The 27,787-nt window shown below is 58.3% G+C and overlaps 1 protein-coding gene across 14 annotated transcripts; it reads left to right on the top strand.

Moving 5' to 3' along the window:
* The first annotated feature begins 518 nt into the window (after positions 1-518).
* Positions 519-26,759, top strand: TSPOAP1 (TSPO associated protein 1). 14 transcript variants are annotated; one of them, XM_023652881.2, is made up of 32 exons: positions 519-1,715; positions 2,539-2,646; positions 2,929-3,057; positions 3,628-3,807; positions 4,362-4,547; positions 5,802-5,879; positions 5,965-6,048; positions 6,295-6,384; positions 6,567-6,689; positions 6,924-7,028; positions 8,430-8,480; positions 8,871-8,891; positions 9,722-9,926; positions 10,543-10,715; positions 11,915-12,030; positions 12,318-12,427; positions 15,576-16,406; positions 16,576-16,727; positions 17,054-17,431; positions 17,516-17,755; positions 18,095-18,280; positions 18,870-19,715; positions 20,376-20,454; positions 20,553-20,704; positions 21,192-21,360; positions 21,757-21,801; positions 22,203-22,235; positions 22,424-22,527; positions 22,613-22,684; positions 22,926-23,036; positions 23,709-23,770; positions 25,535-26,759. In XM_023652881.2, exons 1-31 carry the CDS (start codon positions 1,386-1,388, stop codon positions 23,736-23,738), a joined length of 5,517 nt encoding a protein of 1,838 aa, XP_023508649.1. In that variant the 5' UTR covers positions 519-1,385; the 3' UTR covers positions 23,739-23,770; positions 25,535-26,759. The 14 variants fall into 14 exon arrangements, with proteins under 14 accessions (XP_023508649.1, XP_023508647.1, XP_070082484.1 ...); XM_023652879.2 differs by having other exon boundaries at positions 21,730-21,801; XM_070226383.1 differs by having other exon boundaries at positions 10,435-10,715.
* Positions 26,760-27,787: the final 1,028 nt, after the last annotated feature.

Genomic DNA, 27,787 nt, shown 5'->3' with positions numbered 1-27,787 from the left:
TCTAGATGGCCAGGTTGCCCCCAAAATGCAGTGTGCCAGGAGGAAGCTGAAGCAATTCTCTCAGCCTATTTCTACCTCTGTCTTTTTGCTTCTATCTTCCTGTTTTTATTCTCTTGATTTCTGTCTTTGTTTCATCTTGAACCCCGTCTTTTCTATTCCTGCCCTTCTCCATGGCTGGATCTCTGTCTATCTGTCATACCACTCCGTGTCTCTGTCTCTAACAGTCTTCGGCTGGGGCCGATGTGGGAAGGACTGTCTGCAGCCCCCTTGCCTCTGTATCCTGGAAAGTGTGTGTGGGGGGGTTGGGGATGAGGAGTGGGAGGCCACATGTTGGGGGCACTGGGCCAGCATCCCATGAGGAACCTGCTCATCCCTCTGTCCCGACCCTGCCTGCTGGTCCAGCCCACCAGTCCAGCGCCATCACCATGGAAACCAGCAGCTGACTTCCTATTGGTGGACAGGAGGGGAGGGGGAGGAGGAGGGGAGGGTTAGCTCTCCCCTGCTCGCCCCCCTATTCTGAGGCTCAGCCCTCCTCCGCGCCCACCATCTCGGGGCTCTGGGACTGTAGGGGACCCCTGCACTCCCCAGAGCTGAAGCCAGCAGGGACAGAGACTATGAGGCAAGCAGCCCACCGACCCAGGCCTCCTTAGGACCAGCCCGGCCGCCCAGCAAGCTAGCGAGCAGCAGCGGAGAGACGAGCAGGAGATAAAGGACCACAGAAGACCATTGGGGATCACCCCCAGCAGCTCCTGTGGATCCTAGCCAGGCTGAGGGGTCGTGATGGATGGCCAGACTCACAGACGCTGATGGACAAACAATGACACTGATGCACACAGCTGCACAACACTGAGACGCTCCGATACAACCAGCGACAGCATCACACACTGCCACAGCCCTGCAATACAGACACCCCCCCACACACACGGAAACAACTGGTAACTCCAAAACAGGCACAGACAGTGACACACAGAACCACTACCCCCCAACACATACGACAGGGGGCACCCATCCTCCAAACACACACAAGACAACGCTGACCTGCAAGACAGACCTGGAGACACGCACATCTTCACCCAGGCGCTGCTGCTGGTGGCCTCTGCACATCCTCCCTGCCCCCACAGGGACACCCTTGCTCCTCACACACTCACACACACACACACAGCCACGAGCAAACATAGCTTGCATACCCCCAGCTCCAGCTCTGGCAGCCCCGACTCCTGCAGCCTTCTTTGTGGATAAGGAAGAACTCGGTCAACCTTGGATGGAGACTCGGTGAAGCCAAAACTCAGAGAAGAAAGGGTCTGGCCTGGCATGACCCTCGCCAGCCCCTCCACTTGGCTGGGTGATGTCCCCCGGTCTGAGTCCTGGGGCCCCTTGGCAGTACCATGGAGCAACTGACATCCCTCCCACGGCCGGGGGACCCTGGAGCCATGGAGCCATGGGCACTGCCCGCCTGGCAGAGCTGGACTCCAGGCCAGGGGAGCGAACCTGGAGGCGCAGCCCCAAGCATTGCTGATACTCCAGCAGCTCTGCAGCTTGGAGAACTGGGGCTTAAGGAGAGCTCTGAGCCCGAGGGAGCCAGGAGCCCCCGACTTGTGGGGGGCATTGACCCTGAAGGAACAGAAACTGAGCTGCCCAGCCTGGGGCAGCAAGCAGCAAGCTCCGTACCCAGCTGCCCGATGCTGGAGGATGAGGAGGCGGAGGTTTTTCCTGAGGTAAGGGAGCTGTGGAGGGCTGGGGTCTGTGAGGTGGGGGGCCTCTCATCATGCCCTCCAGTGGGCATGAGATGCAACCCTCTGCCCACCTCTCCTCTCCGAGCCTGCCTCTGTCTGTGGTCCGTCTCTGTGACTGTCTCTCCTCCCCTCTTTGGGCAAGAATCTCAGTGGCTCCATTTTTTGCCATCTGTCTGTCCTTCTGACTCTCTGCCTGTCTGTCTACATCTGGCCCTCCCCCTACCCCCTCCCTCTGTGAGTCTCTCTGACAGTCTGTCTGTCTGTCTGTGTCTCCTCCTCCGTGAGTCTCTGTCCTCAGGGACTGGAGTATACTGGGGCTGTGTGGAGGTGTCTGGTGGAATCAGAGTCCAGAGGAAGCAGATTCAGGGGACGGGGCTCGGTGCTGGGCTGAGCCAGGGAGGATGAGGTTTGGGGTGGGTGTGAGCAGTCTCCTGCAGAAGGTTAGAAGATGGAGGGACCAGGACTTTGGGGGAGGGAAGGGAACTCAGGGGCCATGAGGAGCCTGGAGGGGTGAGGATGGGAGCTCAAGCTGGCATTTCCCAGGAGAGGAAGATGGGCAGGGATGAGAAGAATTGGGGACTAGCAGAGAGGAGTCCAGTGTTGCGGGATGCAGTGTGGGCAGTGAAGACTAAACAGCCCCTTCTCTTGGGCCTTCTCTGCTCCCCACTGAAGGCCTGGGATGTGAGGAGAATCTTCTCAGTTCCGTGTCTCCTTGGACCATAGAGGGGGAATGCTTCCATATGGAGGGCTCTGACTAGGTAGGGTGGGTTCTTGAGCTGCTGTGCCCTGTCCTTTCCCATGCCAGGGCAAGCTGAACATGGGCTTCGGGGACGGACCCAATCTGGAGCTGCTGAGGGCCCTGGGGGAGCTGCAGCAGCGCTGTGCCATCCTTAAGGAGGAAAACCAAATGCTGGTGAGGCTTGGAAAGCGAATCCTGGGTCCTGACTGCAGCTGGGGGAAGGCAGACTCTGACACCCCGGCCCTCCGCCTCAGCATCCTCCTCATCCCATGAACATCCCTCCGACTGGGGGTTACGTGCAAGTGACATGATCCTAAGACCCAGAGAGGATAAATCCTACCTAGAGTTGCAAGGACCCCACTGGGAGCCTAGGGCTCTAGCCCAAGGCCTGGGCAGTTAGGATTGGGTCTGTGGGGTGCTCCACACATACCCCAATTCTGGCTGACCCCTTATCAGAGGAAGAGCAGCTTCCCTGAGACGGAGGAGAAGGTGCGGAGGCTGAAGCGGAAGAACGCGGAGCTGGCGGTCATTGCCAAGCGCCTGGAGGAGAGGGCCCGGAAACTGCAGGAGACTAACCTTAGGGTGGTGAGGATGGAGGCTGGGTGACCAGGGAAGAGGGGAGCCAGGGCTGGGCCTGAGGGAGTGGGGTTTGGGAGTAATGGACTCTTAGCACCCAGGAAAGCTGGGAGCCAGGGGCTGAGATATAAGAAGGGCAAATGCTCGCCAGGCTAGGAGGCTGAGGGTTTCTGGAGCTACAGGAGGGAGGGAAGGGCTGGGCAGGGAGTTCCTGAGCAGCCAGGGAGTAGGATTCTGGATGACCACGTGCTGGTGCTGGCTGCAGCCATCCGCTGAGCTCATCTCTGGGTGCAGAGCTGGTGGGGGCAGGGATGAAGACCCATCACATTGGCAGCCCTCAGTTAGCAGCATCCTTTGGGCCTAAACTAGGAGGTGCAGTTAACTCTTTCAGTCCTGCTTGAGGATTGCTGGGATGGGGTCAAGTGAGGCTGTTGGTACCCTGAGGCCCCAAACACAGGGTAGAAGCAGGAGGCCACACTTCTAGGTTTTCATCCTAACCATTCCTTTGGGAGGAGCTGAGGAGTGGGAGAAGTGCCCCAGCCCTCAGATGACAGTTGGCCTTACCCCTCCTCTGGCCAGGTGAGTGCCCCCGTGCCCCGTCCAGGGGCCAGCCTGGAGTTGTGCCGGAAGGCCCTGGCCCGCCAACGAGCCCAGGACCTCAGTGAGACAGCCAGCGTCCTGCTGGCCAAGGACAAGCAGATTGCTGCCTTGCAGCGAGAGTGCAGGGAGCTGCAGGCCAGGCTCACCCTGGTCGGCAAGGTGCGAGGAGGCCCTGGTCACCCTTTCTAGCTCAGCCCTACACAGGGCTGCCGGCCTGGCGTGTGGGATGTGGATGAGATGCTAATGAGATGCAAATGAAGCGGGAAGGTGGAGGCTGCTGGGGAGTAGGTTCCCCTGGCAACGGCCCAGGTGGAAGCAGGGAGAAGGAGCCTGAACTGAAGGGGGTGGAGCCATGAGTCCCAGACCTGGGAATTTCTGGGCTTCAGGCTTCAGGCTGTATGCCAGTGTGTCTAGCTGTAGGAATCCACAAATACCTCGCACTTGTGTGAAGCGATGTTTTCAAGGCATTTAGCACAGTGCTGGGCACACTATGAGTGCCCAGTAAATGAATTACTGTGAATGTCTGCACACGGGCTAGCGGAAGCATGCGGCGGTACACGCACGCACCGATGACCAGGCATGTATGCATGGGAGAATGTGCACGTTCCCGCGCGTCGAAGCCCCTCCAGCAAGGCGGAGGGCGGGCTCCGCTGGGGATGGCGTGGGGCGTGCAGGGGTTAGGCCTGACTCCTCTCCCTGTCCGCTCACCCCAGGAGGGCCCCCAGTGGCTCCACGTGCGGGACTTCGACCGGCTGCTGCGCGAGTCCCAGCGGGAGGTGCTGCGGCTGCAGAGGCAGATCGCTCTGCGCAACCAGCAGGAGCCGCCCCCACCGCCCCGGCCCCCGGGCCCTGCTGCCCCGGCCAGAGCAGGGGCGCCCGCCCCCGGGGCCCCGGGAGAGGTGAGCGCCCGCGCAAGGGCAGGTGTGTGTAGATGGGGGGTTGGGGCGGCTCCGGGATCTCCCCCTACACCGCACTCAGAGCCCCGAGGATCTGGTAGTGGCGAGCCTTCCAAGGGCTGTGGAGCTTTCCCGATCCCGGGGGCAGGATCCACCGCCTAGCCTCCCCGCGCTCCTACCTGCGCCGCGCCCGCCCCCAGGGGTTCGGGGTCCGCCTTCTGCAGGCCTGCGCCCTGCGGGGCCCGCCCCGCCGCCCCTGCCGCCCCTGCCGCGTCGCCAGTGGTATGGCCCGGCCGCAAATCCCTGGTTGCCCTGGCAGCCGCCGGGGCCCCAGCCCGCGCCGCCGCCTCCCGCTGCCACCGTAGCGCGGGGACGCCCCCTCCAGCGCCCGCCTGGTCGGCTAGGCCCGGCCCTGGCTCCTGGGGGGAGGCGGTGCGTCCGCCCCGGCTCCAGGTACGGGCGACCCTCATTGGGCGCCGGGCTTAGGCAGCCCCTGTCGCGAGGGTTAGTGACCCACCCCGGACCCCCAGAACTTAGAGGTCTGTCTCCTCTCCATCCTCTCTGCTTGGGCAGCACCTAGATCCACCCTCTTCTGGGCTCAGGGGTGGGAGGAAGGACTCCATAGCGACCAAGGCCTCAGGGTGTGAGGTGCTTCTTGCTCAGATTTTGCGCTTCTGCCTGGCCCAGGGAGGGAGACGCACAGCCCATGAAGACCTGTCCTCCCCCAGAGTTCGCCCAGATAAATGGGCAGTGCGATGGGGTGGGCTTGGGGGAAGCCAGGAGGAGGGTCTGGCCAGGTCTGCCATGCTCTAGGCCAAGCCCAGATTCGGTTGATTCATAACCCCTGGCTCTGGAAACACTGCCTCCCTGGGGGCCCAGGCGGCCTCCTACTTCTCTGCCAGTGACTGAAGGACACCCAGGACAGTTATTGAGTGCAGAGCAGGGCTGCTGCTGGAATGGAAGCTAAAAAGGGAAAGCTTTGGCCTGGATAAGGGACCCATCTCCCAGGGCACACATGGGTCTCAGGATCTCAAAGCACTATGTCTGGAGGACACAGGGGTGCAGCCTCTGCACTTCCACATCAGCTGGAGATGATGGGAGGGGGTGGGAAGACAGCACCCCCCCCCTTCCTGGGCAGGGATCTCTTTGCTGACTATGAGATGGGGTGGGAACCTCCCACGGACAGGCTAGGCTGGGGGCAGGCTGTCCTGGAGCCCTGTTCTCAGGTGCCAGCCCCCTGCCTCTGGGCATTTCCAGGCCACACTCCAGGAAGATGTGGAAAGCCCACCCGTGGTCCTAGGGGAGCCAGAGAAACAGCAGAGGGTGCAGCAGCTGGTAAGTCTCAGGTCTAGGCTGGAGGAGACCTGTTGTGGACAGATCTGTCTTTCTGCATGAGGGGCCCTCGATTCTGACCCTACAGGAGTCAGAACTCAGCAAGAAGCGGAAGAAATGCGAAAGCCTGGAGCAGGAAGCCCGGAAAAAGCAGAGGCGATGTGAGGAGCTGGTGAGCTCTCAGGGCCTCTTGGAGGCCAGCTCCTCCCTTCCCCCAGCCAGCCAGGTGGTGGGCTCCCTCGGCTCTGCTTTCATCCCTCTTTCCCTCCTGTTCTGCACGGCTCTCCTTTCCTGGCTGATGCAGATTCCACGTGGGGGAGGAGGGCCTTGTCTGGGAGGGCAGGGTCCTCTGCATGGAGAGGGGAAGAATGTGGGTGCTGGGCCCCCACTCCCCCCCAGAGCTCCTCTGGTCTCTCAGGAACTGCAGCTGAGAGAAGCCCAGAATGAGAATGCCCGCCTGGTGGAGGAGAACTCTCGGCTCAGTGGGAGAGCCACAGAGAAGGAGCAGGTAGCGGCTCTGCCCAGGTGCTGTGGGGCGTGGGCTCCTACTAGGGCCCTTGTCCCTGGGCAAGGGCCTGCTCCTCCCCCACCCCCAACTGGGCTAGAGTACAAAGGGTTCTATTCCCTCTGGGGAAGGAGCTGGTGGGACAAGGCTCACATGCCCAGCGCCCTGCCACTCCCCGTCTCCAGGTGGAGTGGGAGAATGCGGAGCTGAGGGGCCAGCTCCTGGGGGTGACACAAGAGAGGGACTCAGCCCTTCGCAAGAGCCAGGGTCTGCAGAGCAAGCTGGAGAGCCTGGAGCAGGTGCTGAAGGTGAGGGACTGTGTAGGTGAGGGGAGGGTATTTGTCCCTGGATGGTGGAACATGCCTTTTGTGGGGTGCTGGGGACTAAGGTCCAGTCTTGGTGCTACCGGCCCCTTTCCTTCTCTGCCTCAGTTTCCTTTTCAATAGAGGGTATCTTTAAGTGTCTGAGGCTCCCTTGTCTTGCATCTTCTAGAGAAACAGTGGAGTGGGGCTCTGGCCTTGACCCATGGTCTTGTGTTTCAGCACATGCGGGAGGTGGCCCAGCGGCGGCAGCAGCTGGAGGTCGAGTATGAGCAGGCTCGGCTCAGCCTGCAGGAGAAGCAGCAGGAGGTCCAGAGGCTGCAGCAGGTGAGGGCAGTGTCTCTAAGGGGCAGGAGTGAGGGAGGGGTGGTAGGCTACTGGACCCCAGCTTAGTTATCCACTCATTCAGTGAGCATTTACTGAGCACCCACTGCATGCCAGCCACTGTACCAGGCACTGGGGGACAGTGGTGGGCAAAGACCAGGTCCCTGACCGATCAGCAAATAAGCAGATCCATGAGTGAGATGGTCCCCGTCACTGACAAGTGCAAGGGGGGAAGAGAACTGGTGACGTGACAGAGAGTGACTGGGGTGGGGTGAGGGGCCACTTTAGAGAGGTGGATGGGGAAGGCCTCTAATCCCTCAGGGGCAGGAAGGAGCCAGCTGAAGAGCACTCCAGATAGGGGGACAGAATCGGGAAAGAGCAGTGTGGAGATGGCCAGGACAGCAGGAGTAGGCGAGAGCCAGATCACTCAGGGCCTTAAAGGCTGTGGAAAGAGTTTGGATATTTTGCTCTCTGAGCAGTTAGAAGCTGTTGAAAGATCCCAGCATGATCCAAGGGGTCATTTTAGCAGATCACTTTGGCGGCGCTGTGGGGGGTGGATTGGGGTGTGGAAGCGGGGCAGTCAGGTGTCGGGGCTGTGGAAGCACTCCGGGTGGGAGATGATGGCCTGGACCAGGCAGCAGGCAATGAAGGGGAAACAGACGGATGGGTGTGAAATACGTTTTGGAGATAGAATCAACAAGAGTCACTGTGGGATTCCAGTTGAGTCCCAGCTCTGTCGCTCATTTGCTGTGACCCCCTGGTGGAGGGTGGGGCTTTTCACTCCCCAGGAGGTGAGGGATGAAGGGGCAACAGACTTGAGAGGCAAGGAATGCTGAGTTCTGAGTTCTATTTTGGCCAAGTTTGGGTTGTATGTTTAACATGCAAGTGGAGATGTCCATAGACAGCTGGATTTAGGAGCCTGGAGTCGTGGGGAAGCAGGTCTTGGAGATGTATTTTGGAGTCATCAGTGTATCAGTCATGTGACTAGATGGGACCCTTGGGAGAGAGTGTAGAGTATAAAGTGGGCCTAGCACTGTGCCCCGTGGCACCCTGACGTTCGAAAGGGGTGGAAGACGGAGCAGGCAGAAGAGGCTGAGACGGGGCGTCCGGAGAGGTAGGAGGGAAACCCTGAGGGTGGATGCTCCCCAAAGAGAGAGCAATGTCAGGCTCACGTCTGCTTGGCCACACTGCCTTCTAGCCTAAGGCACGGTTCAGGGTGGGAGTTCGGGAGGGAGGGGCCCTCAGCCTCCCTCTTCCCAGCCCGCCTGCCCTCTTCCTCTCCTCTCCCTTCCCCCTCTTTCTTCTTTCCTTTTGCCCTTCCTAGCCCCCCTCCCTTTCATCTCCCTCTATCCCACCCCTTTCCTCATCCTTCTCCTCCAGCATTTTGCCTCATTTCACCTGTAGGCCCAGGCGGAAGCTAAGAGGGAACATGAAGGCGCCGTGCAGCTGCTGGAGGTAGGGTCCCTAGGGGTGACCCCAGCCCCATCAGCTTGTGGGGGAAGTTCAGAGAGAGCTGGAGGGGACTGTGTGGGTGTGAGTGTCATGGGTGTGGGCTTGCAAGAAGGGCCCTTAAATACTCCAGGGCCCAGGGGAATCCCCTCCACCATTGGCCTGTTTCTTAGGCTGGGGCACAGCAGGGCAGGGGCTCCTTAGTCTTGAGCAGCAGTGTCCCTTTGCCACCTACCCCTGGAGGCTGCCTTCACCCTGAAATAGCCTTCCACTTAAGAGCTGCTCAGTCAGTCCAGGGAGTGGACCCAGTGGGCCCCTCCCTCTTTCCCTCCCTCTCTGGATAGTGACCCACAGGGTACGGGTTCTAACTCTCCTCTGCTTTCCTTTTCTGTGCAGTCCACCCTGGATTCCATGCAGGTACAGCCTCCTGACCCCGACCTCCCTGGCTGTCCCCTCCCCCACACCTCTCCTGGCTGGCTGAGCTGCGTCTCTTCCCTCAGGTCCACGTGGTCCCAACCCTCATGCCACCAGAGGAGGGTGTGACCGGTAGCAGACCTGAGACTCCGTAGATGGGCTGGGATTCCTACAGGACATGTGGGCCATCCCCTGGTCTCAGACCTGCCACTGTGCCTGGCAGACATGGGGCCTTTCCTCCTCTAAAACCTTGCCATTCAGACCATGAGGAAGTTCATTACCAGTCTAACCCGTGATCTCTTGGCCAGGGAGAGCCCCTAATATTGGGACTCTCCTGATACCTGAGGAATATTCTTGAGAATTGGCTTGTTCCTGTCACAAAGATGCCCCGGCTCCCATGTGAGCTCTCTCTGGGGACCTCTCTGAGGGCAGGGATTTAGGTCACTGACTGTGGGAGGGTGACAAGCAGTGGAGCTGAGAAAACTTCTGAGGTGATGCTGGTGGTGGTGCTGGGGGTGGGAGCAATCCCTTTTGGCCTAGAAAGCAGCCAGAAGCAGAAGTGCCACTGCCTGGGGTGTGAGGGTGTGCTGCGCGGAGGCCGGTCGAGCCCTTCTCTGGAGGCGGGTAGGGAGTGCAGCTGTCCCACAGCCCCAGGACTCCACCCTCAGCTCAGACACTGTTAAGGGCAATGGGGCAGCCAGGTGGAGGGTTGGTGCCAGGCCTAGGGGCTGGGCAGATGTGATCTGAAGTTGGTGTGGGGCTGTGTGGAGACGGCACAGGCTGAACTGGGCTGCTTTGCTGGGCCTGGTGGCTCATGGTGGGTCTTGACTCAGGTCCGGGTTCGAGAGCTCGAGGAGCAGTGCCGCAGCCAAACTGAGCGCTTCAGCCTCCTGGCGCAGGAGCTCCAGGCCTTCCGCCTGCACCCTGGCCCCTTGGATCTGCTCACCTCTGCCCTGGGCTGCAGTACCCTTGGGGACCGTCCACCACCCCCCTGCTGCTGCTCTACCCCCCAGCCCTGCAGGGGGTCTGGCCCCAAAGGTAAGGTACACCCCACTGACATTAGCCTGGAATCCTCAAACCTGGGGCTTTTGTATAGGGTCAGCGGAAGCTAGCACCTCGCCCAAACTCACACAGCAAGTTAGAGCCAGGCCTGGCTAGAACCAGGCTCTGGTGGGAAAAAAATGAGCCCACGGGAGTGGCTCTCCCAGAGTCTGGCCCAGGCATCTCAGGCCACTGCTCCTCCCGCTCAAGACCTCTGTGGTCACGGCCGGGAGTTGGGCACTGGGAGTCAGTAGCAGGCAGTGTGGGCTGGTGAAGAGTCAGGGGAGGGGGTCAGTCAGATCTGGTGGTCCCGGCTCCCCTCACTGAAGAGTCCCATGATTTTGAGCATGCTGCTTCACCTCTGTGGGCCATGGTCTCCTAAACTGTAAGACGGGTAATTCCATGCACCTCGGCAAGCTGCTCTGAGGATCCTGTGAAACAATGTGTGTAAGTCACTTCCACCTCCACTTACTAAGTTTCCCCTAAATATTTCCCTTCTTGTAAGGAAACCTGGCTGTGGAGGGCCTGGCTCCCTATCCAAGAGGCTCCACCCTCAGTCCCTGGTCCCTCTTCAGGCCACAGACCGCAGGCCCACATGCCTTCTTCTCTTTAGACCTTGACCTCCCACCGGGCTCCCCAGGGCGCTGCAGCCAAAAGTCTTCCGAGCCTGCCTCTGCCACGCTTGCTGGGGTCCCTCGAAGGACCGCCAAGAAGGCAGAGTCTCTCTCCAACTCCTCTCGCTCTGAGTCCATCCACAACAGCCCCAAGTCTTGCCCTACGCCTGAGGTCAGTGCTGGGGAGGGGCTGGGTCTTGCTCAGCCTTGGGGAAGGGAGAAGGAGAGCTGGCCCTGACCTCTTCTGGGATTCCCAGGAGTTGGGTGGCTGCTGGCCCATGTCGGGAAGTGGAGCCAGGTGCTTGGAGAGAAGGGCCTGTGGACTCCTCCTTGTGGGCAGGGAGCTTGGGTGGAGTCTGTCCTGCGCTCCGGGGCCGCCTGAAAGCCCTAAGTTGGGGTCACCCAGCCCCACCCCTCTGGGGCCAAGAGAAGCCCCAGAGTCTTGGGCTGGCTGGAGGGAGACACTATGGCGCCAGGATCCACATAATGAGACTGTTCATGAGAGCGGCTGTAGCAGATGCAGATGGTTGTGTGAGAAAGAGCACAGGTTCCGGGATTCAAATCCCAACTTTGTCTTAGGCAAGTCATGGACCCCTTCTGGACTTTGGTTGCCTTGTCTGGATTTTGGAGCTAATTAAACTTGCCTTGTAAGGTTGTTGTGAGGATTACATGAAAAAATATAGGGAAAGTGCCTTGCTCAGTTTGGGGGACACAGAAGGTGCTTAACATATGGCAGCTATTATTATTACCAAGTTCTTGGGCGTCACTCACAGCTCTTCTGATCACCTCGTCCCCCTCTCTACCTCCCAAACTCCAGAAAGTGGAGGGGAGAAGGTCAGGAGCAGCCCTGATGTCCACGGTTGTGGAAAGTGGCGGAACCCAGCCCTGGGCCTCTACTGCCCCCTTGTGGGATAGGACGGTGGTTCTGGCTTTGGCTGCCCCTGTTTTCCCTGGCAGTGACCCCCTCTCAGGGACTTCTCAGCCCCTTCTGCGTGCTCGCTGCCAGCTCTTTACACTCAGAGTGCTTTGCTGGGTTTTTCCTTAAGGAGACAAACTGCCATTGGGCAGCCACCCCACACCAGCATGGCTGGCCCCCTCTCCGAGAAAGTGGTCTTATTTACTGGGCTGGTGCAGTAGAGGCCAGGGCTCAGGGAGGAGGCCAGGTTATCCCCACTCCCCCTTCCCAGGCCAGCTGTGCTCTGCCAGGGCCTGCTGGTTCAGGTGCTGATTTAGAAAACATCAGGGCTCATTGCTGCTGGCCTTGTCCAGTGTGCGCTCACTTTCCCTTCTCAAAGCAACAGGTCCTCCATTGTCTGCTTTGCCATTGGCCCTGGGTCCTGGAGAGGACTGGCCCTTTCTGTTTGTCCCCAGGTGGACACAGCCAGTGAGGTGGAGGAGCTGGAGGCAGACAGTGTGTCCCTGCTCCCAGCAGCGCCGGAGGGCAGCCGGGGAGGAGCCAGGATCCAGGTCTTCCTAGCGCGCTACAGGTGGGCCCCTCTCCCCTGTTCCCCATCCCCCCCAGCATTTGGGGTGTCTGGGAGGAAGGGCCTGAGTGAAGATAGCGGCCTCTGGAGGTAATGGTGGGGTGCAGGGATCCCAGTGGACAAGTCCTCTTGACCTAGTTGGGCTGAGGTGGGCTCAGTGAGCGCTCTGCTTGGCTGAAGATGGGCAACCAAGTCCCCATAAAGGCCGAGTGAGTGGGGGAGAGGAGCTGGGACGTGGCAGTCAGCATGTTGGTTGCTATCTTCCTCCTCCTCCGCGCCTCCCCCCACAGCTACAACCCCTTCGAGGGCCCCAACGAGAATCCAGAGGCAGAGCTGCCGCTTACTGCTGGCGAATATATCTACATCTATGGCAACATGGATGAGGATGGCTTTTTTGAAGGTAGGAAGGTGGCAGGGAACAGTCTGTTCATTCCCCTGCTTTTAAGCTCTTCTTCCTAGAGACCTCCACGCATCCGTATCCTCTCAGCCCACCATAACTTTTCAGACTCAGCTAAAAGGTGTGCGGAGACCTGGAGCCCGTGGGGGAAAGGGAAAGGAAGGGATCTGGGACAAGGGGGCAGCCGGTCTGACTGCAGGTCTGCCCTAAGCAGGGCAGGACAGGGCCTACCACAGTCTAGATGATGGGCAGAGTGTCATCGGAAATTTTGGCTAAATTTGCTTTTGTGCTGGGGGACACGGCATGGCAGTGTTTAACACGAGTGATGCTCGAGGTCAAGCATGTAACATAGTTCTGATGCTGGACTCCAGTCGGGTGTGGGGAGGAGGAACCAGGGTCCAGAGCCCAGGAAAGGGTGTTAGCAAGTGGTTAGCAGTTCTCAGGGCGTGGGCTTCAGGGCAGTTCTCCAGTGCCTGTGGGGAGATGGGGCAACCAAGGCAGATGCCCCACTACTCAGACTGGGCAACAGGGCAGGGCCTGCAGAAGAAATGGCCTTGGGAGGCTCCCCCAGGGGGCCCTGGCTGGGTACCAGGCTGCTTCCTTCAGCGGCAGGGAGGATGACACTGTGTGGGGACTGAGATGAGGTGTGGACAGGGCAGGGCAAGGGCTGTAACCATGTGTGGGGATGTAGAAAAGAGATCAGCTCTGGGTCTGCAACACCCAAAGCTTTGGGTTTGTAAGGCCAGGCCTTGAGAGCCTTCTCGGTGTCTCTTCCCCGGGCCCTACGCCTGTTATTTGAGTAGCTGCTGGGAATGATGGTAAACACTAAATTCCCCATAGGGGCGGATAACAGAGAGCGGGATTAAATAGCTCCCCCCAAACAGCTTTTTTAAAATGGAAAAACAAACAAACCAACCAAAAAACCAATACAATTTTTTGGAAGGGGGCAGCAAAACCATAAATATCAACTAACCACAAATTACTAGATTTGAACCTTACAATCTGGGATAGATTTAAAGGCATGTAGACACCTGAGTGTAGGATGTGGGGCCATGTTGCTCATCAAACTTTAGCTGAATGGCTCCTTCCTCTACGTCTGGTCCCACCTGGACCGCTCTTGGGGGCACATACTTCGGGAGCTTGTGCCTGACTCAGACCCAGGCTCCAGTGCCAGCCTTTCAGGGCTGTGGGTCTGTTCAGTGTGAAGGCTCCTGCTTTAATGTCACCCTCCTTAGCACTAGTACTTATACTAGGGCTGCCGCAACAAGTGACCACCAGCCGGGTGGCTAAAGCAACAGAAGTGTGTTCTCTCACAGCTCTGGAGGCCAGGAGCCTGGAATCAAGGTGTTGGCAGGCCACACTCCCTCTGGAGGCTCCAGGGAAGAGTCCACTCCTCATCCCTTTCAGCTTCTGGTGGTTCCAGGTGTTCCTTGGCTTGTGGCCACATCATTCCAGTTTCCCCATCTGTAGTCACAGTGCCTCCTTCTCTTCTCTCAGTGTCTCTCCCTGTGCGAGATAAAGACACTTGTCATTGCATCTAGGACCCACCCAGATAATCTAGGATGACCTCATCTCAAGCTCCTTAACTTAATTACATCTGCAAAGACTCTTTTTCCAAATAAGGTCACATTCGTAGGATCCAGGGGTTAGAACGTGGACATATTTTTGGGAGGCCCCCGTTCAGTCCACCACAGCGCTTATATTATTTAATTTATTGACAGTCCCTATTGTGTCTTCTTTAAGTTTTCATACTTGTTTTTGCTCCTAGTGTAAGCAGAGAGAGAGAGGGTGTAGGGGAAACTCGCGGGCCCTCCAGCAGCTCAGGACTGCCTACACACACCCTCTGCCCTCCACCCGGGCCTGTGCTTCCCCTTCCTCCTGATAAGGCTCAGCAGTCACCAGCTCATCTGTTCCTGGGAATCTCTTTCCTTCTTCCAAGTTAGCTGTGACGTGACATGCTGTGTGCCCAATTTCTTCCTTCCCTCACATCCCTCAAGCAACAGCGAATGATTTACAATACTCTATTGACGAGTGTTTGGGGGAACTGGCACAAGGTAACACAACTTACTTTTGGCCGCTGCCTGGAGTGACCACCAGTCATGCTCCCAGGCCCAGGCCTGCTGTGGGGCCTAATCCCTTCTAGCACCCACAGGGGACTCTTTTCTTTGGCACTTATGTCTTCTGTATCTAAAGATTCTTTCCCCTGCCATGACCAGGTGTTGCTTCCCTCTCTCTTTGAAAATGTCTGTTTTTCACAATTGGAAGTTGAGGGGGCCCCCTGCCCCTACTCCTCAGGGCTGCGTAATATGGAAGTTTTCAAATGTACAGAAAAAGAATAAAACAATGAACACCTATATCCTTGCCACCTCGATTCAACAATTGTTAACATTTTGGTGTATTTGCTTTTCCATATGTGGGTTACAAAGAAAAATGACGTAAAAGCAAGTTGTACACATCATGACATTTTACCTAGACATACTTCAACATGCATCTCCTTGGAACATGGACATTCTCCTACATCCTTGCAGTATCTGTGTCACCTGGGAGCTTGTTAGAAATGAATAATCTGGGGCTGTCCTGGTGGGGTATCAGTTAAGTTTGTGTGCTCTGCTTCAGCGGCCCAGGGTTCGCCGGTTCGGATCCCTATGCACCGCTTATCAAGCCGTGCTGTGGCAGCTTCCCATATAGAAGAACTAGAAGGATACATACAACCAGGATATACACTGGGGCTTTGGGGAGAAAAAAAAAAAGAGGAAGATTGGCAAGAGATGTTAGCTCAGGGCCAATATTCCTCATCAAAAAGCATACCTTTAGGAAAAAGAAAGAAATGCAGAAATCTCAGCCTCACCCAGACCAGACCTAGCTGAGTTAGAATCTGCATTTTAACAAATCTCCAGGTGATTCATATGCACATTAAAATTTAAGAAGCTCTGTCTATATAACCACAATACTGTGATCACACCTAGAATATTAACAATAACTCCCTAATCCAGCTCTTGACTGCTCTTGTCTTTCAAAAGCACTAACAGGTAAATGTTGATTTGAATCAAATGCTTAAGATCACTCACTAACCATTGCTAAAATGCATTTTTTGGACTGGTTTTTCTCTACCTCCTCTCTGTCTTCCCCTTCCCTGCCCTCCCTCTGCCAGGGGAGCTTATGGATGGCCGAAGGGGCCTGGTCCCTTCCAATTTTGTAGAGCGTGTGTCCGACGACGACCTCCTGACCTCCCTCCCTCCGGAGCTGGCCGATTTATCCCACAGTTCAGGCCCTGAACTCAGTTTCCTGAGCGGAGGTGGGGGTGGCAGCAGTAGTGGGGGCCAGAGCAGCGGGGGACGCAGCCAGCCCAGAGCAGAGGAGGAGGCTGCAGGGGACGAGCTTAGTCTGAGCCCCTTGCCTGAGGGTCTGGGTGAGCCTCCTGCTGTGCCTTACCCCCGCCATCTGGCAATCCTCAAGCAGCTGGCCCACAGTGTGGTGCTGGCCTGGGAGCCACCTCCTGAGCAAGTGGAGCTACACGGCTACCATATCTGCGTGAATGGGGAGCTGCGTCAGGCCCTGGGGCCTGGGGTGCCCCCCAAGGCTGTGCTTGAGGACCTGGACCTGCGGGCTGGGGCCCTCCGTGTTTCTGTACAGTCCCTGACCAGTCGGGGCAGCTCCGACCCTCTGCGCTGCTGCTTGGTGGTGGGTGCCCAGGCCCGAGTGGTACCTACTCAGCTGCGGGTCCATCGACTGACAGCCACATCTGCTGAGATTACCTGGGTTCCCAGCAATAGCAACTTGGCCCATGCCATCTACCTCAATGGGGAAGAGTGCCCCCCTGCCTGCCCCAGCACCTACTGGGCCACTTTCTGCCACCTGCGGCCTGGTACACTCTATCAGGCACGAGTGGAAGCTCAGCTCCCACCTCGAGGATCCTGGGAACCAGGCTGGGAGCGGCCGGAGCAGCGGGCTGCCACACTGCAGTTCACCACACTGCCCGCAGGTATGCCAGCTTGGGCATTGACTGTCCGTAACACCCAGGAGGCCAGGCCATGGGTGATTGTGGAGGGGAGGCTGTTGCTATTTGCGTTTTCAGGGAAATGGCAAAGTGGGCTGGTATCTCTGGTGCCGAGTGTCCTACATTACTGTGTCTTGTGCCTCTCTTTCCCCAGGCCCACCTGATGCCCCCCTGGATGTGCAGATTGAGCCGGGGCCCTCACCTGGAATCTTGATCATCAGCTGGCTCCCAGTAACAATTGATGCTGCTGGCACCTCCAATGGCGTCCGTGTCACAGGCTATGCCGTTTATGCTGATGGGCAGAAGGTATGGCCTGGGCACTCTCCCTGTACTCTGGGAGCAGGATGTGGGGTCTTTCCTTGCCACTCTCAGAAGCCTAGTCTCCCCGCCTGGCACAGGGATGCCTGGCCCCTGGCATTTGGGCACTGTGTAGCAGATTAGTTAGGAGCACAGAGTTTGGTAGCAGATGACTGGGATTCAAAAACCACTGCACTGTGTGGACAGGATGATTAGATGAGATAAGGCATGCCACGGGCTTAGCACAGGGCCTGGCCATTGTTGTCATTGTGTCATCACAATTGGCCATCTCAGCCTCCCTTTCCTGTGCTTCCTGTGCTTCCTCCATCCTGCAGATCATGGAGGTGGCCTCGCCCACAGCAGGCAGTGTGCTGGTGGAGTTGTCCCAGCTGCAGCTGCTGCAGGTGTGCAGTGAGGTGGCTGTACGTACCATGTCACCCCATGGCGAGTCAGCCGACTCCATTCCAGCTCCTGTCGCCCCAGCCCTGGCTGTGGCCTGCCTGCCAGCCAGGGTCTTCTGCCCCTCACCACGACCAGGCTCGGAGGCCAGACCACCCCTTGCTCCAGCTTCTCCAGGGCCTGGAGACCCCAGCTCTCCCCTCCGGTGCCCTGACCCCCATGGAACTCGAGAGCCCCCTGGGGGCCCCCCAGCAAGCCCTCCCAGAGAGACACCAAAAGGATCCCAAGAGGAGCTCCCAGCACCTTGCTCCCAGGTAGCCGGCTGGGGAGGGCGGAAGCAGGTGGAGGCTGGGAGAAGGGCCTGGGCTTGGGCCCTTCCTCAGTGCCTTCCATTCCAGGAGGAGGTTGGGGCAGCTGTGCTGGGTGCCTCAGAGGACAGGAGGGCCAGTGGGCCAACCGTGAGGGAGACCGTTCCTGGCCCTGCAGCGTCCTCACTCGCCAAGGAGGAGGCCGAGTGGACTGCAGGAGAGGCCTGCCCAGCACCCTGCTCTACGCAGGAAGCCCTGGCCCAGAGGGTGCCCAGTGCTGAGGCCTGCTGCGGAGGAGACACAGCGTCTGGGCTGAGGCCCAGGGCTGAGGTATGGGATTGAGGAAACACTGGCCCACCTCAGAGGATCAGGGCCTGCCTCCCTGCCTTCTGCCAAAATCTGGTTGCGCTCTCCTCTTATTCTCTGCTCTGGTCTGTGCTGTCTGTCTGTCTATTTCTCTGTCACTTTATCTTTCCAGATTTCTCTTTCCCTTTTGGCTAACATCCTCTTCTTCCCCGCCCACCCATTGTGTGAGCCCCCTATTTGGGGCATGACCCTCTCTCCCTCTGCCAAAGGGCCACTTTCGTTCTGGCTGGCGCTGACCCTGCCAGAGCCGCCCATCCCCCTCACTGTCCTTCCCTCTCTCCTCCTTTGTCTCACCTCTTGCAGAGGGAGGACACGGCGGAGCTCGGGGTCCGTCTGGTGAACTCCCTTGTGGACCATGGCCGCAACTCAGATCTATCAGACATCCAAGAGGAGGAGGAAGAGGAGGAAGAGGATGAGGAGCTGGGTTCCAGGACTTGCTCTTTCCAGAAGCAGGTTGCTGGCAGCTGCATTAGGGAGAATGGGGCCAAGGTAACGGGGTGCAGAAGAGCTGGTGGGCCCTAGACCTCGGGTTCCAGGGTCCTCTACCCCCTGTGTCAGCACTGCTCCAGCCGTCACTGAGTGCCCGCAGCATTCTAGGTGTGTGGCCTGGGCCCTGTCCTAAGCAGCAGATAGGAAGTGGCTCAGGGTTGGCCTCTGCCCTCCTGGGAAGAGAGGGGAGAATGAGGAGCTCTTTTCTGCACCTTTTCCTGCCCTAGCCCACCAGACGCAGCACCCTGGCCATCTGAGAGCCTTGTGTTGGGAGCTTCTGGGGAGGGGGTGGGGAGGCCTCTCTGCTATTACGGGTACAGTTTGCTCCCTGATGCTCCTGTCCCTTAGGGGCCCAAGCATCTGTGCCACTGTTCCTTGGGTGTGTCCCTTATTCTTCCTCTGGCTCTGCCCTGGGCATGCTGTGTGACTTTGGGCCAGCCTCCTTCTCTGGTCTTTCCTCTTGGAGAAAACTGAGGGAGAACTGTGGGATTGCCTGCAACCCCTGCCCTCATCTGAGGGCAAAGGTCATAGGTCTCTTCTCTCCCCATGGACCTCTCTTTCTTGCTGCCCTCCTCCCCCCACCCCCCAGCCCCAGCCCGACCCCATCTGGGAGACTGACAGCGACGAGGAGGTCTTGGAGCAGATCCTGGAGCTGCCCCTCCAGCAGTTCTGCAGCAAGAAGCTCTTTAGCATCCCTGAGGAGGAGGAGGAAGAGGATGAGGAGGATGAGGAGGACAAAGAGAGGCCAGGGGCTGGCTGTTCTTCCCGAGACCCTGGCCTTCCTGAGCCTGCAGTGCTGGGGCTGGGCTGTGACAGCAGTCTGCCCCGAGGACCTGGCCCGTGTCCGTTGTCTCCTGAGCCCTCCAGGGCTGGGGACCGCCTGGAGGACATGCCCGGACTAGTTGGTGGAAACAGCTGGAAGAGAGGAAATGGCTCCCCCGAGAAGCCCCCAAACCGCAGGCGGTCCCCAGATCCCCGTGAACACTGCAGCCGACTTCTCAGCAACTGCGGGCCCCAGGCCTCTGGACGACCAGGCCCCACACGGGAGAGGGGGGCCCCCGTTGTGGGCGAGGGTGCCAAGGGTGGACCAGAGGCTGGTGGGAGAGGGCGGCCGGCCCCTTCCCGGAGGTGCCCCCGGGGCCGGGCCCCAGAATCTGGCCTGGCCAGCTGCCTTTCTCCCAAATGCTTGGAAATCAGCATCGAATATGATTCTGAGGATGAACAGGAGGCGGGCGGCGGGGGCGTCAGCATCACCAGCTCCTGCTACCTCGGAGATGGGGAAGCCTGGGGCACAGCACCTATAGGAAGGCCCAGGGGGCCTCTGAAGGCCAATTCAGGCCTCAACCCCTACCCACGCCTCCTGGCCTGGGAGAAAGGGGAGCCAGAACGGAGAGGCCGCAGTGCGACTGGCAGAGCCAAGGAGCAACCCTCCCGGGTCCGTGCCCACTTCCCACCCTGGGCAGCTCCCCGCCTGCTGCCACCTGGTGGCTCTGCTTTCTGCCCACCAGCCACACCCATTCCACACTGCCGCCTCCATCAGCAGAGGTGGAGCTGGGCCTCCAAGCTCCCTCACCTGCCTCCTCCCACCCACATTCCACTGCTTTGCTGCTTCTGCTGATCGGAACTGGGACGCACAATATTCTGTTATCATTAGTCACCAATTGCTGCCAACCAGCCCCCTGCCTCCGGGCAGGGTGGCCTTTCCTCTGCTGAGCTAGTTACATCTTCAAGACACTGACTATGATGTCCGTCCGGCATCCCCCAACCCTGATGCTGAGAAAGGCCCTCCTCTCACACGCTCCTTGCTTCTCGGCCAGCTTTGAGATCCAGCCTCAGTCCCCTCTACTCCATGCATCTTCTGGGGTGGCTAGAGTGGGGGCCTCCCCTCCTGTCCTTCCTGCCCCTGTGGGGGTGTCTGATGTCTCCAGCGAGGTTGGGCCAAGGCTCCAGGAGAGGAATGTTGTGTCCCTGCTCTGCTGCGCTGCTTGTGCTGATGGGCACGCCTGGGGGAGTGCATATGGGGTCCTGTCCCTGCTGAGGTGCCTGCCAGAGGAGTGACGCGTCACTTCTGCCGTCTGTTCCCCTCTCTTTGTAGGCAGCAGAGTCGGGGGAGCCCAGAGGGCAGAGGGGCCCCCCACGGAAAGGGGGCCGGGCCCCCAGGCCCACCGAGCTGGGTGAGCACCTGGTGGGGGCTGGGCTAGGCTGAGGGGGCCTTTCTTAACTCCTCGGCAAGAGCTGATTGTCATTGCTGTCTCCCCAATCCTTTCCACAGCCCCTCCGAGGAGTCCCCCAGAAGTGCTGGCTTACCAGGACCTACCTGTCAGGGTCTTTGTGGCCCTGTTTGACTATGACCCTGTGTCAATGTCACCCAACCCTGATGCTGGGGAAGAGGAGCTCCCCTTCCGGGAGGGCCAGATCCTGAAGGTGACTGACTCACCGTTTGGTCCTCCCCCCTCCCTCCTTTCCTGCACTGGAGGAATTATAGCCATGCATGGGTGAGAACTCGGCTTCTCGAGCTGGATGATGTGGGGTTGGATCCTGACTGCCACTTCTAGCCATGTAACCTTGAGTAGGTTAACTAACTCCTCTGGGCCTCAGCTTCCTCACGGGTCAAATAGGGATGATCTTAGTGTCTACCTCACGGCTTTTTGCTGTTGCTCTGAGGTTCAGGAGATCCCGTCTGCGGTGGGCTGGGTCGATGGACGTGTAGACAGTGGGTGACGATAATATGGAGAGGGCTATTTTCTCTCGCCCTCTGATCCTTATTCTTTGCTGTTCTCCCTGTTTCCTGCCCCATGGCCTGTGAAAGGAGAGCACTCTGCAGTTCCGAGTGTGGTGTGCGGGGCTCGGGGCCTGCGGTGCAGGGCACAAGCTGAGCTGGCCTCCTGAGACAACTGGTCTTTGCCTCCAGGTGTTTGGGGACAAGGATGCCGATGGCTTCTACCGGGGTGAAGGTGGGGGCCGGACAGGCTACATCCCCTGCAACATGGTGGCTGAGGTAGCTGTGGACAGTCTTGTGGGGAGACAACAGTTGTTCCAGCGGGGTTATTTGTCCCCAGATGTTCTCACTGAGGGCTCAGGTATGACCTGCTGCTGTCCCTCACCCAGCTCCCAGCACCCCAGTTCCAACTCAACCCCTCCTGAGCAGTTTGTGTGTCTGGAGCAGCTGGAGCACCTCATTTATCCAGAGTCTAGCGGAGCCACTAGGACCTCGCAGAGGCTAAGGCCACTGTGGCCAGAGCAATGAGCTCACCAGCTGGAGTGGGGTCTGCTGCAGGGGGATGAGGCATGTGTTTTGGATCCTGGAGGTCGGGGATGGGAGAGGAATGCCCTTTAGAGATGAGCATAGGAACCCTGGCGCAGTCCCAAGAGGAGACTCCAGAGTCACTGTCCTGTCCCGCTCCCCTGCCTCAGTTTCTCTTTTACGTCTACTTGCCTTCCTGGATCAGGGCATTGTCCCTTTGTGTACTCCACAGCCCGCACAGCTGGGCCTCCTCCCAAGCCCCGCCGCTCCAAGAAAAGTGAGTGAGACCTCTTCTCCCTCGGGGGCCTGTGAGGATGAGTGGGGCGGGGGCACTGCTGGGCTCTCTGGGGAGACACACTTGGAGTTTTGAGCAGGTGAAGGGAATCAGAGCAGACCTGCACCCACATCCATCCCCTCCAGTGGGAGGTTTTTTCCTAACGGGGATAGAGGACCTCTGTTCCCAAAAGCACCTGACAGTAAATTCTGTGTAACCTGGAGCAAGTCACTTACCCTTTCTGGGCCTCAGTTCACTACCAAAACCAAAGGCCAGGGCTGATGTACTCTCTGAGCATCTTTCTCTGTTGTATGAGGCTGAGCATCTTGCCTGCCCAGCACCACCCCGGCCTTGGATGAGGAGGGAAGTGAGGGGCAGGGCTCACACGCACATTCTCTCCACAGCTGAGTCAGAAGGCCCTGCCCAGCCCAGTGCAGGTGAGGGGCTGTCCCTGTGCAGGGGAGACTGGGGAAAGAGGTGGGGCGGGGCGGCCCCTCTGGCCTCTCTCCAGGGGCCACAGCTAGTGGGGAGGTGGTGACTAGGGGGTGAGCAGGCCTCCAGTGCGGAGGATAGTATGGGGTGGGAGATTAGAGAGAGTTGTGAGTCTTCTGCCCCTTGCCTGCAGGCTTCCCCCAGCCGGTCTCCTCTGCCAGCCTGAAAGCTCCCCGCTCCATGGTGGCTGCATTTGACTACAATCCCCAGGAGAGCTCCCCCAACATGGATGTGGAGGTGAGACCCTCAGACTGAGCCCAGCCAAGCAAGGTGGTGGCAGGGCCTCCCTGGGCCTGACACCTGCCTTTTGGTTTCTCCACAGGCAGAGCTACCCTTCCGGGCAGGGGACGTCATTACTGTGTTCGGGGGCATGGACGATGATGGTTTCTACTATGTGAGGACATTGGGGTGGGGGTGTGCTGTACCCCATGTCATCACCCCTTTCAGAAAGGGCTCTCCCAGAGCCAGGGAGGGGGATGAGCAAGGGTTCCTGAGGGTAGCCTGGAGGAATGGACCAAGTCACCTTCCATGACAGTGATGTTGACCCATGGCTGTTCCCCCAGAGGCTTTAGGGTCAAGGGGGTGGGGTTGAGGCCTCTTTCCTTGTCTCAGTCTTACCAGCTTCTCCTCCCCAGGGCGAGCTGAATGGACAGAGGGGCCTGGTTCCATCCAACTTCCTGGAGGGCCCTGGGCCTGAGGCGGGCAGCTCAGACAGGGAGCCTGGGACACCCCAGGCTGAGAGTCAGGTCAGTGAGGAGCTGGACTCCCAGCTCAGCAGTTAGTTCTCTTCTCTGCTGGTGTGGTGTTGGGGCTAGGATAGTGTCGAGGGAGGGGCGCAGCCGGGTGCTGATCCAGGTGAGCTCTGTGCCCAGGGTGGAACTCCTGAGTTACCCCCAGAGGGAGCCTGGCCAGGGCCAGCTCCCTCCCAGTATGTGCCCCTCTCTGCAGAGGGGTGATGGCTGCGACCCTGACCCCCTGCCCATCTGACCTGGCTGCCCACACCCTGGGGCCGATACAGGTGAGGTGGCCTTGTGGAAAAGGACCCCCGTCCCCCCCACACCTCTAGCCAGTCATAGCTCCGGCTTCAGGGACCTTCCCACCCTGCTGGATCTCCCTGTCTCCCAGGTGCCTTTTAAAGCTGGTTGCCCAGCAAGGCCCAGCTTCCTGGGTTCGCATTCTTAGAGGCTGCCTCTCCTTGGGGTGAGTGGAGTACAGTTAAGCTCCAGCCTCACAGGACAGGGAGAGGGTGAAGAGGCCAGGCCCCAACCAGAAAACCCTGGGTTTCCATCTGCAGTAGTTCCGAGGCAAAGGTTATGCAAAGCAGTACCAGCCCCTGTGACCTGGGCTACCTGTGACTGGGCGGAGAGTGTGTGGGTCTGTCCATAACCCATCTCCTCTCTTTGTTCCCTGTTCTTCAGAGAACGAGAAGGAGAAGAGTCCAGTGCTAGATGGAGATAGATATATGTAGAGAGAGCAACATGTAAGTGGGGGACTGGCCCCCTCTGTCCTTACGACCCCTACTCCCCATGTCACCGTAATCAGACGGTGCTCCTTTGCCTTGAATACCGGAGCTGACCCGGCTCTTCCGCTTTCTTCCAGGGAATGGGGGAGGGAGATCTTGCCATGAGCCAGGTTTGGATATAGGATCATCCCTTCCCCTTGCCTTCACCCTGGGCAGTGCCAGCTGTCATAGGAACCCATGTCATCTTAGTATATAATGTCCACATTAGCTGACTCTTCATATTCTATAGCACATGCGGCTTATAGAATGTTCTGTGACATCCATAAACATGCCTCCTCAGCATATTATGATACTATATGACTATGGTATTGTAATATTGTGATTATTATTGGTGACAGAAGGATGACAGTGTAATGCCACCAGTAATAATGGTCTTCCTGCCCTTGTCCTCTGCATCATGACCTGTTAGGGGATCAGATGCATGATTTTACTTCCAACTTTATTTCCTCTCCTCAGGGGAATAAAACGGGAACTTAAACAGTTGGAGTCCATAGATAACCCCAAACTATTCATTTCTGGGGCTCTGTTTGTTTCCTCAGCAACCCCTCTCTCCTGGGATGTTGTGGAAGGAGCCCTGGGAGGGAGTGGGCAGGGCCTGGGACTCCCTCGCTGGCTGTCAGCCCTGGCTGGTTGGCAGTAGATGCTCTGACATCTAGGTGCTAGCAGACCTCTTTGTGGGCAGGCCCTGCCATGTCACCAGGGCCTCGGGTGAGAGTGGGCCCCAGGCTGGGTACCCAGCTCTCCTGCCTCTGGTCTGGGCTCCTTAGCTGGCTCTGGCCAGGAGACTGCCAGGATCTGGTGGAAGGTAGGGATTTGAGACAGGGAGTGGGGGGCAGCGGGTGGGGAACATGTAGGCTGGCAAGACCTGATTTGGCTGTGCCAGGCACAGGAGGTCACGGTGGGGGTGTGTGAGTACAGGTGGGGATGTGGGAATATGGGTGGGGGAGGCTTCCTGGTGGCTTTCCCGTTCGCCCAACCTGTCCTTGGGCCACTAGCACCACTGTCTGGGTGGGCCTGTGGCAGAGGGAGCCACTCATGGTTGCAAATGGAGCTGGGAGGAGATTCAGCAAAGGAGAAATGCTAAAGGAGGGAGCAGGGCAGCTTCCAGAGCTAGTGATGGGGGCTGAGTGATGCCCGACTGTAAATGCCCACTCTCAGGGTCTGTTCAAGCTAGAGTCCTGATCTCCTCCCTGTGGGTGGGCACTAGCTCCGCTCCCTGAAGGACATGGGGCGCTGCACCTGCTGGGCTGGACCCGCATTCTCCTTCTGTCTGTGAGGTGGTGCAGGAACTGCCCTCCCTGGAGGGAACGGCTGCCTCTAAGCGGTCCTGTCCTTGAGCTCCCTTTCTTGGGAGGAGATCTCATGGGGGAATTTGGAGTACCCATCCCGAGGGTCAGGTCCAAGGACTCTTGATCTCTCAGCCCAGCACCATGTAGAGACCCAGAGAAAGGGAGGGGCTAGCCCAGGTCCCAAGTGGGCATGAGCAGAACTGAGACTCTGCGTCTGTCCCTTCAGACTTCCAGTTCAGTGCTCCCTCAGCACCAGCGCACCCACTCACCTGTCTGCTCCATACGTGTGGGGCAGTGGTGGGGGGTGGGGCTCTGGTTCTCCACCATGGTTCTGTGACAAAGGGGGCTGCAGGCACCTGAGGTTGTAGGGTACAGGAGTCAGGGTGGGGCAGGGAGTTGGGCCCTGACCTTGCCCTTTTCTCTCATGTTCTAGGACCGGGCCAGCTCAACACAAGGACCCCCAGAGCCCCCAGGCTGGCCCTGTGCCCCTGGCTCTGGCAGCTTCCCCAGGATTGGACTTGGGGGGCCTCAGGGCACAAGAGAGAAGGTGCGGGGTCTCCTCTCCAAGGGGAAGCAGCTCTTCAGGAAACTGGGCTCTGGGAAGAAGGAGTGATGCTGAGGCCCATCCTGCAGGCAGACGTGGTCCCCTGGGGCCCCCAGATCACCGTCCCGGCTGGGTGGGGAAGACCATGGACTCCGGTTTTCCTGAGTTAACACTGTGGCACTTGGATGGGAATCAGAAACTTGGCGAAGGTCAGAGCTAGATGCGTCCTTAAGGATGAGTCTTCTGGAAGGGCACCTTCCTCTTACAGGAGGGGAAACTGAGACCCAGAGTGAGGGAGTAACGTGGCCAAGGTGGCTGAGCACCTCAGTCACAGAGCCACGACTGGACCCAGGACTCTTGACTCCTAGGCCACCCACCTAGGCCTTGGTTCCCACCACGCTATGCTAGTCCCTTCTGTGGCCCTTTCCCAGGATGGGGGCCCCCTGGGGGGAGAGAGGGGCCTGTCCCCTCTGATGGCACTGACTATCCTGATCATGTCTTCCCTCCCTTGAAGGAAAGTTTGCACTGGATTCTCCTGAGCTCCACCTCCCATGGGGCAGGGGGGGCGGAGCCGTGTATATATGTACATACTCAGTGCCTCAGTCCAGCTTCCTCCATCTCGCTTCCACTGCACAGGCCCGGGAAGGAGAAAGGCCATGCCAAAGCGGGCCTAACCCCGCCCCCATAGTGCTCCACCCCTCCTGCCAGCCTGGTCTCCTGGCCCCTGTGTGTTCCCCGCCCCCAAAGACCCAGGGGGCCAGTGGGCAGAAAGCAGGAGTAGGGTTTGCCTTATTTTGCTCATCGGATTCAATTTCTCTTTTGCATTGTTTTCCTCTGGCCCCTGTCTGAGTCTGGGGCTGGGGAAAAGGACAGATTTATGCACCTGTTGTCATACCTTCCCTGTTCAGAGTGGGGGAGGGGGCTAGCCACTCTACCCTACCCACCCTTCCCCTGCCCTCGGCTGGGTGAGTGTCTCTGCATGTTCCCTTCGCTGTGGTGGGAGGCTGTTTCACTGAAGCCCCACCCCCACCTTGGTCTCCATGGGTGTGGAATGGTGGGGGCATTTGTTTAAAAAGACATTTTATTATAATAAAGTCTATTTTCACAAAACCCATGCTGGGCTCTACCTGGGGCGAAGGACTCCTCAAGGAGCAGGTCATGCTGGGCTTTGGACTCGACTTCGGAACCCAGAAGTTACATCCAAGGGTGACTGGGGCAAAACTAATGACACCAAGCAGACCAAGCAACTCTTGAGTTTTGTTTCCTAAGAAGAAGGTTTGGCAGCTTCCTGAGTCTCAGCTTGTGGGACCAGATGTTTGGAGTTGGGGCAGGGTCCTGGAGGGAGAAAGAGACCAGGGCAAGGGGACCGGGGGGACACAAAGAGAGAAGCCATCAGTTTCAAGGTGGTCGACTGAACACACCCTGTAATCTTGATTCCCTACACCAAATTCATAGAAATAATAGGTGTAAGAAAAAACAACCAAACAAGTCAACGAACACCATCCACAGTTCCACTTGAAAGCAAGGAGGAGGACTCTCAGTAGACTGGAAATGGCAGGATTCCAGAAAAGACAGACAACAGATGGGAGATCATACTCAGAAACCTCAAAGCAGGGTGCGTGTGGGAGTGTTCTGCACGTTGCTCCATGCCTAGAGGTGGCACAAACAGAGCAGAAGAGGCCACAGGGGCTACTGACAGTGTGATTAGTTGAGGTTCCATGTGGGGAGCAATGGCCTCAGTTGACCACTGCACCTTCTCCTTCTCCCTGTGGGCCAAGGGGCAAAGGTGAGGATGTCTGCCTTTAGAGGGGAACAGTGGGAGTGGCAGCTTGGATCAGGGACCAGGCAGTACTTTAGGTGACGGGTGACACCTGGCAGAAACAAGGAGCATCACTGCCCAGGAGAAAAGCCACCAAACTGCAGCGTAAGTGTCCCCTCCGTCTCGTGGAAACTCTCCGAGTCAGCAGCAGCACCCACCCAGCGGTCTCGCAGGGCCTCTCAGGGACTAAGGCAAGGACACAGTTAAGACTCAACAGACAGACAATTTGGGAAGAACGGACATTTGAACAGTGTTGAGTCTTCTGACCTCTGAACAAAGTATCTCCATTTATTTAGGTCTTTCATTTCTCTTAGCAAGATTTT

This window comes from Equus caballus, chromosome 11, assembly GCF_041296265.1.
Source record: "Equus caballus isolate H_3958 breed thoroughbred chromosome 11, TB-T2T, whole genome shotgun sequence".
NCBI classification, from domain to species: Eukaryota; Metazoa; Chordata; class Mammalia; order Perissodactyla; family Equidae; genus Equus; species Equus caballus.
This window is presented reverse-complemented; position numbering and strand designations above follow the sequence as displayed.